At 43.1% G+C, this 14112-nt stretch overlaps 1 protein-coding gene across 3 annotated transcripts in view; it reads left to right on the top strand.

Annotated features, from left to right (window-relative positions):
- The window catches only part of rad21b (RAD21 cohesin complex component b), a 67587-nt gene that overhangs the window by 49838 nt on the left and 3637 nt on the right, over positions 1–14112 (top strand). For all 3 annotated transcript variants that reach the window (XM_068032175.1, XM_068032176.1, XM_068032177.1), the window contains exons 7-13: positions 318–437; positions 575–697; positions 1198–1421; positions 1813–1972; positions 7006–7151; positions 11897–12052; positions 13562–13645. In XM_068032175.1, the coding sequence (XP_067888276.1) occupies positions 318–437; positions 575–697; positions 1198–1421; positions 1813–1972; positions 7006–7151; positions 11897–12052; positions 13562–13645 (1013 nt within the window). The remainder of the gene's footprint in view (positions 1–317; positions 438–574; positions 698–1197; positions 1422–1812; positions 1973–7005; positions 7152–11896; positions 12053–13561; positions 13646–14112) is intronic.

Below are 14112 nucleotides of genomic sequence, written 5' to 3'. Positions count from 1 at the left end.
CTCCTAAAGTGTTGTGCCCAGCATTGATGAGGCCTAACCAGTAATTTATAAAAGGTTAAGTATAACTTCCTTTCTTTGGACCTCTGCCTCTATTTATAAAGAGAAGGATCCCATATGTTTTTTTTTTAAAAAACAACTTAAATGATTTGACCTCCCACCTTCAAAGATATGTGCATGTGAACCCCCAGGTCTTTGTTCCTGTACCCTCTTAAAATTACGGCTTTTAGTTACCTTTAGCAAAAGCCTGTTTCTTTCATAGGCTTAGGTTGCTTGCTTTCTCTGAACTGAATTGACTGAAAAAACATTTTGTTTGCTAGATGACAAACTTTTAAGTCATGACGATGGTGGTATCTTTGATGATCCACCAGTGTTACCAGATGGAGGAGTTCTGATGCCAGAAGAACCTATTCATAATGAAGATGAAGATGTTATGTCTAGTGAGTATTTAGAATTTTTCTTCATCTTTTAATCCTTACTACCTGCCTAAACTGAACCAGAATGGTTTCTGCTAACAGTTCTGTTAATTTTCATATTCATAATGCAACGTTAAGTCACCAAATGTATTTTTAAACAGTGGGTGGACCAGACAGTCCAGACTCTGATGATCCAGTTGAGCCTCTGCCAACAATGACTGATCAGACAACTTTAGTACCAAATGAAGAGGAAGCATTTGCTTTGGAACCAATTGATATAACTGGTAAGTTCTTTCATTAGGAACAATGAGCAGATAATCTGGGTAAAATATCAAAAGCAGAGGAGCAAACCCCAAAATTTTGCATTTCCAACCATAAGTAACATGATCATGCTGTAGCAGTGTTAATATCAGTTAGAAATATAGTAGTGATGTAGAAAATTGAAACCAAAATGATAGTCATATTAAGACCTTCCTATGTTGTACAGATAAAGCATTCTTTATGCAGCCATTTTTGGTATATGCATGTGATGCATCTTCATGTCTGAATTTTAACTATCTTTTAATCGCTTATACTGTTGAAGGAAGTGTCTGATACATATGTAATTCAATAAACTGAATCATAGCTGTTAGGCTCTTTTATGTTTATATTTGTGCGAAGCTGCTTTCGTCTTAATTCTGGGAATTAATAATTGGTTCTTTTAAGCTATTTGGTTGCATTTTGTTGGTTCAAAGTTTTAGGGTTTTTTTTTGCCGCTATTTAAATTGGGGGTGATTTCTTGCAGTGAAGGAAACAAAAGCCAAAAGGAAGAGGAAACTAATTGTGGACAGTGTAAAAGAACTGGACAGTAAAACAATTCGGGCACAGCTAAGTGACTACTCTGACATTGTAACCACGTTGGATCTTGCACCACCTACCAAGAAACTTATGATGTGGAAAGAGACCGGTGGTGTGGAAAAATTGTTCTCACTTCCGGCTCAGCCTCTCTGGAATAGCAGGTTGCTGAAGGTAACTGAATTGTTTGAATGTTTATGTTCTGCATTGTCCTCATGGAGCAGGTTGTACATAACTTGCAGAGATAGTTCCAAGATGTGTGCAATGATCAGTAGACTTTGACCAGCTTATAAAAAGGAAATAATTTTGTCATGGTAAGTCTTGTAAGTTTCATTGATAGTTTGAGAGTTGCATTTCACATGAGTTTTATTCAAAAATACCATACCTAATTTGTGTTTACTAATTACATTGGGGCAATTGAACAATCTGTGTGTGTATCTGTTGTATGTAACAATACAAGTTGCTATAGTAATAAGAATTTAGATTTAAGAAATAATGTAACTCTACATATTTGTATCCCAGTCTGTAATAAATAATGTAAATAGTATACTTCATTTCCTTCTAGCTTTTTACACGCTGCCTCACACCAATTGTGCCAGATGAACTGAGAAAAAAGAGAAAGGGAGGTGAAGCAGACAACTTGGAACAATTCTTGAAAGAGATTGAAAATCCAGAAGTACCAAGGGAGGCGCAACAGCCACAACAGCAACAGCGTGATGTAATTGGTAAGAGTTCTGTTGCTTATTTCCTTACACTGCAGTTTCCACTTTAAGTCTTTATTGCCTTTTCCTTCTTTGAGGTTGGATAGGAGACGATTGCCATCACCCATGAAAATCTGATTTCTCTCCATATAACAAAGTCCCAAAATCATCTTTGTCCTCCTTTGACTTATCTCCAACATGGCAATGCCTTCTGAAGGCGATCAGCAAAGTTGAACACAGCATTACAAATACAGCCTCATGTATTCAGAATACCTTGTTTTGAGTTGCAACCAAATATCTTTTGAAGTGCTTCCAAAAACTTGATTAATATGTTGATAACATTCACATTGTCTGGAAGCCACAAGTGAATGATCAGAAGTCGCCAGATTTTTGTTTTACCACTTCTACTTATAGGCACCCCATGTAAACACGATGTGCTTCATTACACATTTTATTATGTACATTAAAATCTGATTACTCCCCCACTCCCTCCCATCAACTTCACTTGTTCAGGTTTCTTTGAAGAACAAGAACTTTTGCATCCAATGAATTAACTTCGAAATGCTGCTGATAGCTATCTTGAATGTAGCAAGATCCCATAAACAGCTGTAATATTCATAACCAATCTATTTTTGGCGCTGGTGGTTGAGGGAAGGATGTCAGTCAGGAAGACTCCTTGCTCCGCAAGGCCGAAGCATTGCAACCATCTTCAGCCAGAAGTGCCGAGTGGATGATCCATCTCGGCCTCTTCCTGAGGTTCACGCCATCACAGATGACAGTCTTCAGCTAATTCACATCACTCCATGTGATAAAGAAATGGCTGAGTGCACTGAATGTGACAAAGGCTAGGGGCCCAGACAACATCCTCGCAGTAGTGCTGAAGACATGCGCTGCATTACTAGCTGTGCCCCTAGCCAAGCTGTTCCAGTACAGCTACAACTTGACCATCTCCAACAAAAAGTGTGTCTAATCACCTTCCCTTGACAATCGATGGCATTTTCATACGGTGTCCCACAACTTAAACATTCCGGGGGTCATCATTGACCAGAAAACTAACTGGGCCAGCCACATAAATACTGTGGCTTCAAGCGCAGGTCAGAGACTGGGTATTCTGCGGCGAGTAAAGCTACCCAGACTTGATCCCTCACACCCCCCCCCCCCCCCCCGCCCCCCCTTTGTTTAGTTTAAAGCCCTTTCTACTGCCCCAGTTTATACAGTTTGCTAGAATACTGGTCCCAGCATGGTTCAGATGCAGACTGTCCCAACGGTACAGCTCTCACTTTCCCCAGTACTGGTGCCAGTGCCCCACAAACCAAAACCCACTTCTCCCACACCAGTCTTTGAGCCATGTATTCATTTCACTCATGTTCTGTGCCTTCTGCCAATTGGCACATGGCTCAGGTAATAATCCAGAGATTATTACCCTTGAGGTTCTGCTCTTCAATTTGGTGCCTAGCTCCTTTTCCTACCTAATGTCGTTGGTACCTACATAGACTACGACAACTGGATCCTCCCCTTCCCACTCCAAGTTCCTGTCCAGCCCTGAACAGATGTCCCAAACCCTAGCATCGGGTAGGCAACACAGCCTTCTGGACTCATGCTCTCGGCTGCACAGAACAGTGTCAATCCCCCTCACCTATACTATCGCCTACTACCACTACATTCCTTTTTGCTTCCCCCACTTGAATGGCTTCCTGTACCACAGTGCCATTACCAGTCTGCTCATCCGTCTTGCTTTCATCCACACAGGTTGAGAGCACTCAAACTTGTTTGACAATTGCAAAGTCTGAGTTTCCTCCACTACTGTCTGCTCGGTCCCTTTACCTGCCTCACTCTCAGTCACATCCTCTTGTCCCTCACTGCTGACCAAAACAGATGACCCTGTTCTTGTCTTCCAGAACAAAATATCCAGGTATTTCTCCCCCTCACTTGTGGGAAAAATTCTAGAGTCCATTATCAAAGATTTTATAGCAGAGCTCTTAGAGAACAGTGGTAGAATCGGGCAGAGTCAGCATGGATTTCCGAAAGGGAAATCATGCTTGACAAATCTACTAGAATTCTTCGAGGATGACAGGGAGCCAGTGGATGTGTCAGAGTCGTACAGCATAGAAACAGGCCCTTCGGCCCACCACGTCCATGCCAACCATAATGCCTATCTATACTAATCCCACCTGCCTGCATTAATTCCATATCCCTCTATGCCTTGCTCATTCAAGTACCTGTCCAGATGCCTGTTAAATGTTGCTACTGTTCCTGTCTCCACCACCTCCTCAGGCAGCTCGTTCCAGATACCCACTATTCTTTGAGTGAAATATTTACCCCTTTGATCCCCTTTAAACCTCCTCCCTCTCACCTTAAATCTATGCCCTCTAGTTTTAGTCACCCCTACCATGGGAAACAGATCTGGCTATCTACCCTATCTATGTCTGTCATAATTTTATATACCTCTATCATGTTCCCTCTCAGCCCCCTTTACTCAGGGGAAAACAGACCCAGCCTATCCAATCTCTCTTTATAACTCAAGCCCTCCAAACCAGGCAACATCCTTGTGAATCTTTTCTGCACCCTCTCTAGCTTAATCACATCTTTCCTGTAGTGCGGCGACCAGAACTGCACACAGTACTCCAAATGCGGCCGAACCAACGTTATGTATAACTGTAACATGACGTCTCAACTCTTGTACTCAATGCCTCGGTCGATGAAGGCAAGCATGCCATACGCCTTCTTCACCACCCTGTCTACCTGTGTTGCCACTTTCAGGGAACTATGTAATTGCACCCCAAGGTCTCTCTGCTCAACAACACTCCCCAGGGCCCTGCCATTCACTGTATATGTCCTGCCCTGGTTTAACTTCCCAAAATGCATCACTTCACACTTGTCTGCATAAAATTCCACTTGCAAATCCCTTGCCCACTTTCCCAGTTTAATCTATTTCCTTATGTGGTTTATTTGGACTTTCAGAAGGCTTTCGACGAAGTCCCACGTAAGAGATTAGCGAGTAAAATTAAAGCACATGGGATTGGGGGTAGTGTATTGCGATGAATAGACAATTGGTTGGCAGAAAGGAAACAAAGAGTAGGGATAAATGGGTCTTTTTCCGAATGGCAGGCAGTGAGGTACCGCAGGAATCGGTGCTAGGACCCCAGCTATTCACAATATACATTAATGATTTAGGTGAGGGAACTAAATGCAATATCTCCAAATTTGTGGATGACACAAAACTGGATGGAAGGGTGAGTTGTGAGGAGAATGCAGAGAGGCATCAGGGTGATTTGACAAGTTGAGTGAGTGGGCTAATGCATGGCAGATGCAGCATAATGTGGATAAATGTGAGGTTATCCACTTTGGTAGCAAAAACGGGAAGGCAGATTATCTGAACAGCTATAAACTGAGAGAGGGGAATATGCAGCGAGACCTGGGTGTTCTCATACACCAGTCACTGAAGGTAAGCATGCAGGTGCAACAGGTAGTAAAAAAGGCAAATGGTATGTTGGCCTTCATAGCGAGAGGATTTGAGTACAGGAACGGGGATGTCTTGCTGCAATTCTACAGGGCCTTGGTAAGGCCACACCTGGAATATTGTGTGCAGTTTTGGTCTCCTTATCTGAGGAAGGATGTTCTTGCTATAGAGGGAGTGCAGCGAAGGTTTGCCAGACTGATTCCTGGGATGGCGGGACTGCCGTATGTGGAGAGATTGAGTCGGTTAGGATTATATTCGCTGGAGTTCAGAAGAGTGAGGGGGGGGGGGGAATCTCATAGAAACCTATAACATTCTAACAGGACTTGACAGGGTAGATGCAGGAAGGATGTTCCCAATAGTGGGGGAGTCCAGAACCAATGGTCATAGTATACAGATACGGGGTAAACCTTTCAGGACTGAGATGAGGAGAAATTTCTTCACCCAGAGAGTGGTGAACCTGTGGAATTCGCTACCACAGAAAGCAGTGAGGCCAAAACATTGTATGTTTTCAAGAAGGCGTTAGATATAGCTCTTGGGTCTAAAGGGATCAAAGGGTATGGGGCGAAAGCGGGAACAGGCTACTGAGTTGGATGATCAGCCATGATCATAATGAATGGCGGAGCAGGCTCGCAGGGTCGAATGGCCTACTCCTGCTCCTATTTTCTATGTTTCTATGACTCACTAACTCAGCTTCTGCTGCAATAATTAGCACCTATTGCACCTAACTACTTTCAACTGATTGACAGATAACTGCCACTGCTTGTTTAACAAGGCTATTTACCTAACCAGGATTTAAAGCCTGACCAGCTCAAATCTACGCTTGACAAAAACTTACCAGAACTTACCATGTGCCCCAAATTCCAGCTTCACGCTGGCAATGTCTCTTCTCACTAAGTCATTTGTTGAATCATTGCTGTTAATGTTTTTACTGATAATTTAGCTATCTTTACCACATCCTGCAGTGTGAATGTTAATAGTCGTCTCTCTGGCAACTGTAATTGAAATGATTTTTAAATGTTACTGCTACCATGTTAACCAGCCATCCTGTATTGCAAACAAATTACATTCACCTGATCGCGCACGCTACATGCAGTGGGGATTGTATAGCATTGATCAAAACAAAGTTGCACTTGTGTTTGCATTAAGATTTAGTCCAAAATCAATTAGATTGCGCATAGGTATGGAAGGCACCTCCTAAAAACAGGGCAAGAGTAAGTCCTGGGATGGGAGTACTAAATTAATTAATTGTGCCCCTAGTTACCAGAGAGGTCTGGGTATGTACACTGCAGTCATGGTTGGCTTCTTTCACCATCTTGGTCAACCCTTAATGGCCTGTGTGAAAATTGTCCATTCCAAATAGTCGGCCAGATCTCTTCGTCTGCCTGCAGTTATGTCTGATGGTATCTGAGTAACATTGATATTATCAAGGGATAGTTTTCTGAGATTTTCCTTGCTGTACGTTTGGAGTTCTACATATTGGAGATCGTATTTCCATTTGAAGAAAACCTTACAAGATGATTTTCATGTGAAATTGAATTTGTTTCCAAAATAGTATATAACTATGTAAATTAGAATTTTCAATGTTTTTGAAATTTAGATGAACCCATCTTGGAAGAGCCCAGTCGTCTACAGGAATCTATATTGGAGAGCAGTAGGACCGCACTGGATGAGTCAATTATGCCCCCACCCCAGAGAGTTGATAAGCGTAAATCAAAGGAAATGGAACCAGAGCCCACAGTACCTGTGAGTATAATTATTTTCTTTAAATCACTTGAAAACCTCATTTTGTATATCACTGATACATTGTCTCAAATGTTAAATAAAATCCGAAAGTGGTGAGTTAAGTTACAAAATATTGACAGGTATGGAGCTAAACAGCATGCAAAATACTTAGAAATAAAAACAGAAAATACTAGAAATACTCAGCAGATCTGGCAGCATCTGTGGAGAGAGAAGCAGAGTTAACGTTTCAGGTCTGTGACCTTTCATCAGAACTGGCAAAGGTTAGAAATGTAATAAGTTTTAAGCAAATGATCTGGGTGGGGGGGTGGGGAAGAGAACGACAACGGCAAACACAGCCCTGTCGACCCTGCTTACTAACATCTGGGGGCTTGTGCCAAAGTTGGGAGAGCTGTCCCACAGACTAGTCAAGCAACAGCCTGACATAGTCATACTCACAGAATCATACGTGACAGACAATGTCCCAGACGCTGCCATCACCATCCCTGGGGTTGTCCTGTCCCACCGGCAGGACAGACCCAGCAGAGGTGGCGGCACAGTGGTCTACAGTCGGGAGGGAGTTGCCCTGGGAGTCCTCAACATCGATTCCGGACCCCATGAAGTCTCATGGCATCAGGTCAAATATGGGCAAGGAAACCTCCTGCTGATTACCACTTCCTGCCCTCCCTCAGCTGATGATTCAGAACTCCTCCATGTTGAACACCACTTGGAGGAAGCACTGAGGGTGACGAGGGCGCAGAATGTACTCTGGGTGGGGGACATCAATGTCCATCACCAAGAGTGGCTCAGTAGCACCACTACTGACCGAGCCCTAAAGGACATAGCTGCTTGACTGGGTCTGTGGCAGGTGGCGAGGGAGCCTGTAAGAGGGAAAAACATAATTGACCTTGTCCTCACCAATCTACCTGCCGCAGATGCATCTGTCCATGACAGTATTGGTAGAAGTGACCACCGCACAGTCCTTGTGGAGACGAAGTCCCGCCTTCTCATTGAGGATACCATCCATCGTGCTGTGTGGCACTACCACTGTGCCAAATGGGATAGACTTCGAACAGATCTAGCAGTGCAAAACTGGGAATCCATGAGGCGCTGTGGGCCATCCGCAACAGCAGAATTGTACTCAACCACGATCTGTAACCTAATGGCCCGGCATATCCCCCACTCTACCGTTACCATCAAGCCGGGGGATCAACCCTGGTTCAATGAAGAGTGCAGGAAGGCATGCCAGGAGCAGCACCAGGCATATCTTAAAATGAGGTGTCAACCTGGTGAAGCTGCAACACAGGACTACATGCATGCCAAATTGCGTAAGCAGCATGCGATGGAGCTAAGCGATCCCATAACCAATGGATCAGATCTAAGCTCTGCAGTCCTGCCACAACCAGCCATGAATGGTGGTGGACAATTAAACAACTAACTGGAAGAGGTGGCTCCACAAATATCCCCATCCTCAATGATGTGGGAGCCCAGCAAATCAGTGCAGAAGATAAGGCTGAAACATTTGCAAAAATCTTCAGCCAGAAGTGCCGAGTTGATGATCCATATCGTCGTCCTCTTGAAGTCCCCAGTATGACAGATGCCAGACTTCAACCATTTAGATTCACTCCACGTGATATCAAGAAACGATTGAAGGCACTGGCTACTGCAAAGGCTATGGGCCTTAACGATATTCCGGCAATAGTACTGAAGACTTGTGCTCTAGAACTTGCTGCGCCCCTAGTCAAGCTGTTCCAGTTCAGCTACAACACTGGCATCTACCCAGCAATGTGGAATATTGCCCAGGTATGTCCTGTACACAAAAAGCAGGACAAGTCCAACCCAGCTAAATACCGCCCCATCAGTCTACTCTCAATCATCAGTAAAGTGATGGAAGGTGTCATCAACAGTGCAATAACCTGCTCAGTGACGCTCAGTTTGGGTTCCGCCAGGGCCACTCAGCTCCTGACCTCATTACAGCCTTGGTTCAAACGTGGACAAAAGAGCTGAACTCGAGGTGAGGTGAGAGTGATTGTTCTTGACATCAAGGCAGCATTTGACCGAGTATGGCATCAAGGAGCCCTAGCAAAACTGAAGTCAATGGGAATCGGGGAAAACTCTCCGCTGGTTGGGGTCATACATAGCGCAAAGGAAGATGGTTGTGGTTGTTGGAGGCCAATCATCTGAGCTCCAGGCCATCACTGCAGGAGTTCCTCAGGGTAGTGTCCTAAGCCCAACCATCTTCAGCTGCTTTATTAATGACCTTCCTTCAGTCATATGGTCAGAAGTGGGAATGTTCGCTGATGATTGCACAATGTTCAGCACCATTCTTGACTCCTCAGCTACTGAAGCAGTCCATGTAGAAATGCAGCAAGACCTGGACAATATCCAAGCTTGGGCTGATGAGTGGAAAGTAATATTCGTGCCACCCAAGTGCCAGGCAATGACCATCTCCAACAAGAGAGAATCTAACCATCTCCCCTTGACATTCAGTGGCATTACAATCGCTAAATCCCCCACTATCAACATCCTAGGGGTTACCATTGACCAGAAACTGAACTGGAGTAGCCATATAAATACCGTGGCTACAACAGGTGGTCAGAGGCTAGGAATTCTACGGCAAGTAACTCCACCTCTTGACTCCACAAAGCCTGTTCACCATCTACAAGGCACAAATGAGGAGTGCGAAGGAAAACTTTCCACTTGCCTGGATGGATGCAGCTCCAACAACACTCGAGAAGCTTGACACCATCCAGGACAAAGCAACCCGCTTGATTGGCACCCCATCCACAAACATTCACTCCCTCCATCACTGACGCACAGTGGCAGCAGTGTGTACCATCTACAAGATGCACTGCAGCAATGCACCAAGACTCCTTCAACAGCACCTTCCAAACCCGCAACCTCTACCAACTAGAAGGACAAGGGCAGCAAATGCGTGGGAAGACCAGCACCTGCAAGTTCCCCTCCAAGTCACACACCCATCCTGACTTGGAACTATATCGCTGTTCCTTCACTGTAGCTGGGTCAAAATCCTGGAACTCCCTTCCTAACAGCACTGTGGGTATACCTACCTTACATGGACTGCAGCGGTTCAAGAAAGCGGTTCACCACCACCTTCTCAAGGGCAAATAGGGATGGGCAATAAATGCTGGCCTAGTCAGCGAAGCCCACATCCCATGAATGAATAAAAAAAAAACAAAAGGGAGTGTGTGATGGAGCAGAGGGCAGAAGAGGTTAAATGACAATGATGTCATGGGGCAAAGGGAGTGCTAATGGTGAAAGATAAAGCATTAGTCCAGAGAGAGTGTTAATGACATGACAGAATAATAGACAGCTCTGTCCAGAAGCACAAACATGAAAAACCAAGTTTAAGGCAGGCACATGATTAAAAAAGAACATAAGAAAAAAAGGCCAGTCATGCACTGAAATTATTGAGCTCAATGTTGAGTCCAGAAGGCTGTAGAGTGCCCAATTGGAAAATTAAGTGCTGTTCCTATGAGCTTGCGTTAATGTTCACTGGAACGCTGTAGCAGAACAAGGACAGAAATGTGGGTGTGAGAGCAGGATGCTGAATTAAAATGGCAAGCAACTGGAAGCTAGGGGTCCTGATTGCAGACTGAGCAGAGGTATTCCGGAAAGCCGTCACCCAATCTGCGTTTGGTCTCCCAAGAGAGCAGACTGCATTATGAGCAGCGAGTACAGTATACTAAATTGAAAGAAGTACAAGTAAATTGCTGCTTCAGCTGGAAGGAGTGTTTGGGGACTTGGATAGTGAGGAGAGAGGAGGTAAAAGGGCAGGTATTACACCTCCTGCGATTGCATTGGAAGGGGACGAAGTGTTGGGGGTAATGAAGGAGTGGACCAGGGTGTCGCGGAGGGAACGCTTCCATCAGAATCAGAGGGGAGAGGAAGATACATTTGGTGGTGGCACCACTCTGGAGGTGGAGGAAATGGTGGAGGGTGATCCTTTAGATGTGTAGACTGGTGGGGTGGAAAGTGAGGACAAGGGAAACCCTGTTGTGGTTCTGGGAAGGAGGGGAATGCTTTGTTACTCCATTTGCCTTTGTCCCATGATATCTTTGTCATTTAATCTCTGCTGCCTTCTGCCCTATCTCACAGCTTCCTTTTGTTCTCTTTCCCCCACCCCCATGCCCTCTTCACTTGCTTAAAACCTACTGCATTTCTAACCTTTGCCAGTTCTGATGAAAGGTCATAGACCTGAAACGTTAACTCTGCTTCTCTCTCCACAGATGCTGCCTAACTTGCTGAGTATTCCCAGCATTTTCTGTTTTTATTTCAGATTTCCAGCATCCGCAGTATTTTGCTTTTAATACTTAGGTACCACTAATTATGTTAGCTATATTATGAATTGTATTGTCCTATACTGATAGCCATTTGCTCCCTAATTTATAAATTGCAGGTATAAAACAAAATGTTTACTTTTTTTTTTAACCCCCTAAAAACAGTAATGGTAGACAATAGAAATGTCTTTTCTCCAGGCAAAAAAAAAGGAATCAGGTGGCCTATATGGTGAGTCTGTATTTGGGATTCTGCATCCTTTCTAGTTCTCAAACCTGACCCTGAGGCTTTTAATTCAACAAAATTTAAATGTTTTTCTCCTCCTGATAAAAAGTAGTTGTTCCCCTCATTATAGTGACTTATTTTGGCCTCTGCTATTGCTGCTTGATACAGTGATCTTCACTGCTGCTCCTGTAGCTCCTTTGGAGACTTGTATCTCTCATTATTAATTGTTTGTGCCCTTTCTGCAGCAAGACGAGCAACAGCAGCCACAGCAGCAAGAACACGAACTACAGATTCCACCAGTAGAGCTTCCTCCAGAGGAGCAGCTGCACATTACTGACCTTGTCCCAGAACTTGCTCTTCTGCCAGAGAAGAAAGAAAAAGATGAAGAGGAGGAAGAGGAGGTGGGGATAGCTACTTTTTGAATACTCTTTTTGCTAGCTTATCTGAATAAAATGGCTTCAAATAAATTAGGACTTTTGCGAAAAACATTTTGCAGCAAGGTTTGTATTATTCTTTATCTTATTCTTGTTGAAGCCATTGATTCACATTAGGCTATAAACTTATGAGCAGTGCAGCCTTCTGATGCCGTTCACGTGTGAGCCATGCTAGTGAGCATCTATGAGCTATTCAAAACTAGGTTATTAGAGATGATGCCTGTCTTTTCTACGTACATTATCTGCACTAACTTCATTTGGAAGTCAGGAAATACTGATCAGGCGCGCACTTCTGTCTCGATGGCTTAACCAGCTTGAAGTAAATAAATAAGCCACACAGACTAGGAAAGTCCCAAGTTTGATTCCCATTTTTTTAAGCTTGTTGATCTCAGCTGAAGTGGTAGTAGGGCCATTATAATAAATGCTGTATAAGTGATGGAAAAACTTGTCGGGGTTTCCCATTGCTTGTCTTTTATCCAGCACATGAACATCAAATGAGAAAGGGCACCACAGTTGAACTGAATCCTATTTGTCAAATTAATAATGGCTGCTTAGCTGAGACACTATAGGGTGCCCAGGAACTGTACCCCAATGAAGGTTTCATAACTCAAGAAGGAAAGAAAACATTGAATTTTTTTTACTTACAAAATTAAGTCAGAAGCTGCTTCAGACCAAGCTCCTGCCAAGCCCAACTGTGCTAAAACCAATTACAGCGCCTCTATTATTGTACTTCAGGGATTGGCTACACCAACATACATAGGGCATTGACATGGAAGTTTTCTGGTTTGGATAGGTCAGTACTACACCAGATTGTTACTCGGAGTTGCTGGAATCCAGCAATAGTTTCTGTTTGAAGGGTTTTTATAATTTGGTTGTTGTTCTGAAATATTAAAGCTGCTATTTAAGCTTTTAAAATAGCTCTTTATTTTCACCAACATATTAAATTTTTTGTACACTAAGATCACATTCCTACTTGTATACTGGAAAATAACAGTATTTGGGCAACAAAATTACATTATTTCGATCAATTTTAACTATGAAAAATGGATTCTGGAAAGCTTCCCGCTAGCTATGTAATCAGGACCACCAGAGCTGGTTTGCAGACTTACCTGGTGCCAAGTAGGAAGAATCCTAGTGATGAAGAAAAGCAGGCGTGAAGGAGAAGGAACAGTGGTAATAATTGAAAATAAACTGCAAATTTTCACTGTTTGCTGCAGGGTCTTTTGTTACTACAACAAATGCTGGCCTTGCCAGCAACTCCCACATCCCATGAAAGAATTTTAAAAAACACTTCAAAATATGTTTACAGTCCTCGATCATTTCATAATGTGTATTTGAACAATTAGGACATCAATGAAGTCCTAACATTTTTTTATTGCTCTGTAATCCATTGGATGGAGTTCAGGTTATTGGTGTTTCCTCTTCTATGCTTGGTATGATTTTACTATATATCAGTATTTTTGTCTTTGTTTTTAGGAAGAGGAAACGATAGGGGGTGACCAGGACCAGGAAGAGAGGCGGTGGAACAAGAGAACTCAGCAAATGCTTCATGGTCTACAGGTAAGATAACTGAAATAATGTAATTTATAAATATACCTGAACATTCACTGAAGATTTGTGCAGCCTAATTATAAAAAATAGTGCAGAATGCTGTCTATGCATTCTGTTAAATTGATTGACTGCAGATGACCTGGAGTAACATTGCAGTTAGTTGCACTTTTATTATTGGGTAGATAATTTACTTAACTTTTTTTTGTTATATCTCAAAAGCGCTATATATTTGATAAATGTAAACTACCTACTCAGTTCAATTAGTCGTGCAGGTACATCGAATGTTTGAGCATCAGAATACTTCTTTTAAGCACTGAATTTGCTAGATTACAGACATTTTATGGAAATTTGGAAAGCTAGATCTCATTTGGAGCAAATTAGACATAATGGGATTCACTTTCAGGGGGATCTCACACATGTCTGCTGTAGCTTTGGCAGAAGAGCTGCAAAACTCCCCAGAAAAATAGCATAAATGG

Source organism: Heterodontus francisci, chromosome 5, assembly GCF_036365525.1.
Source record: "Heterodontus francisci isolate sHetFra1 chromosome 5, sHetFra1.hap1, whole genome shotgun sequence".
Taxonomy (NCBI): Eukaryota; Metazoa; Chordata; class Chondrichthyes; order Heterodontiformes; family Heterodontidae; genus Heterodontus; species Heterodontus francisci.
Note: the sequence above shows the minus strand (reverse complement) of the source record. Positions and strands in the feature narration are given on the sequence as shown.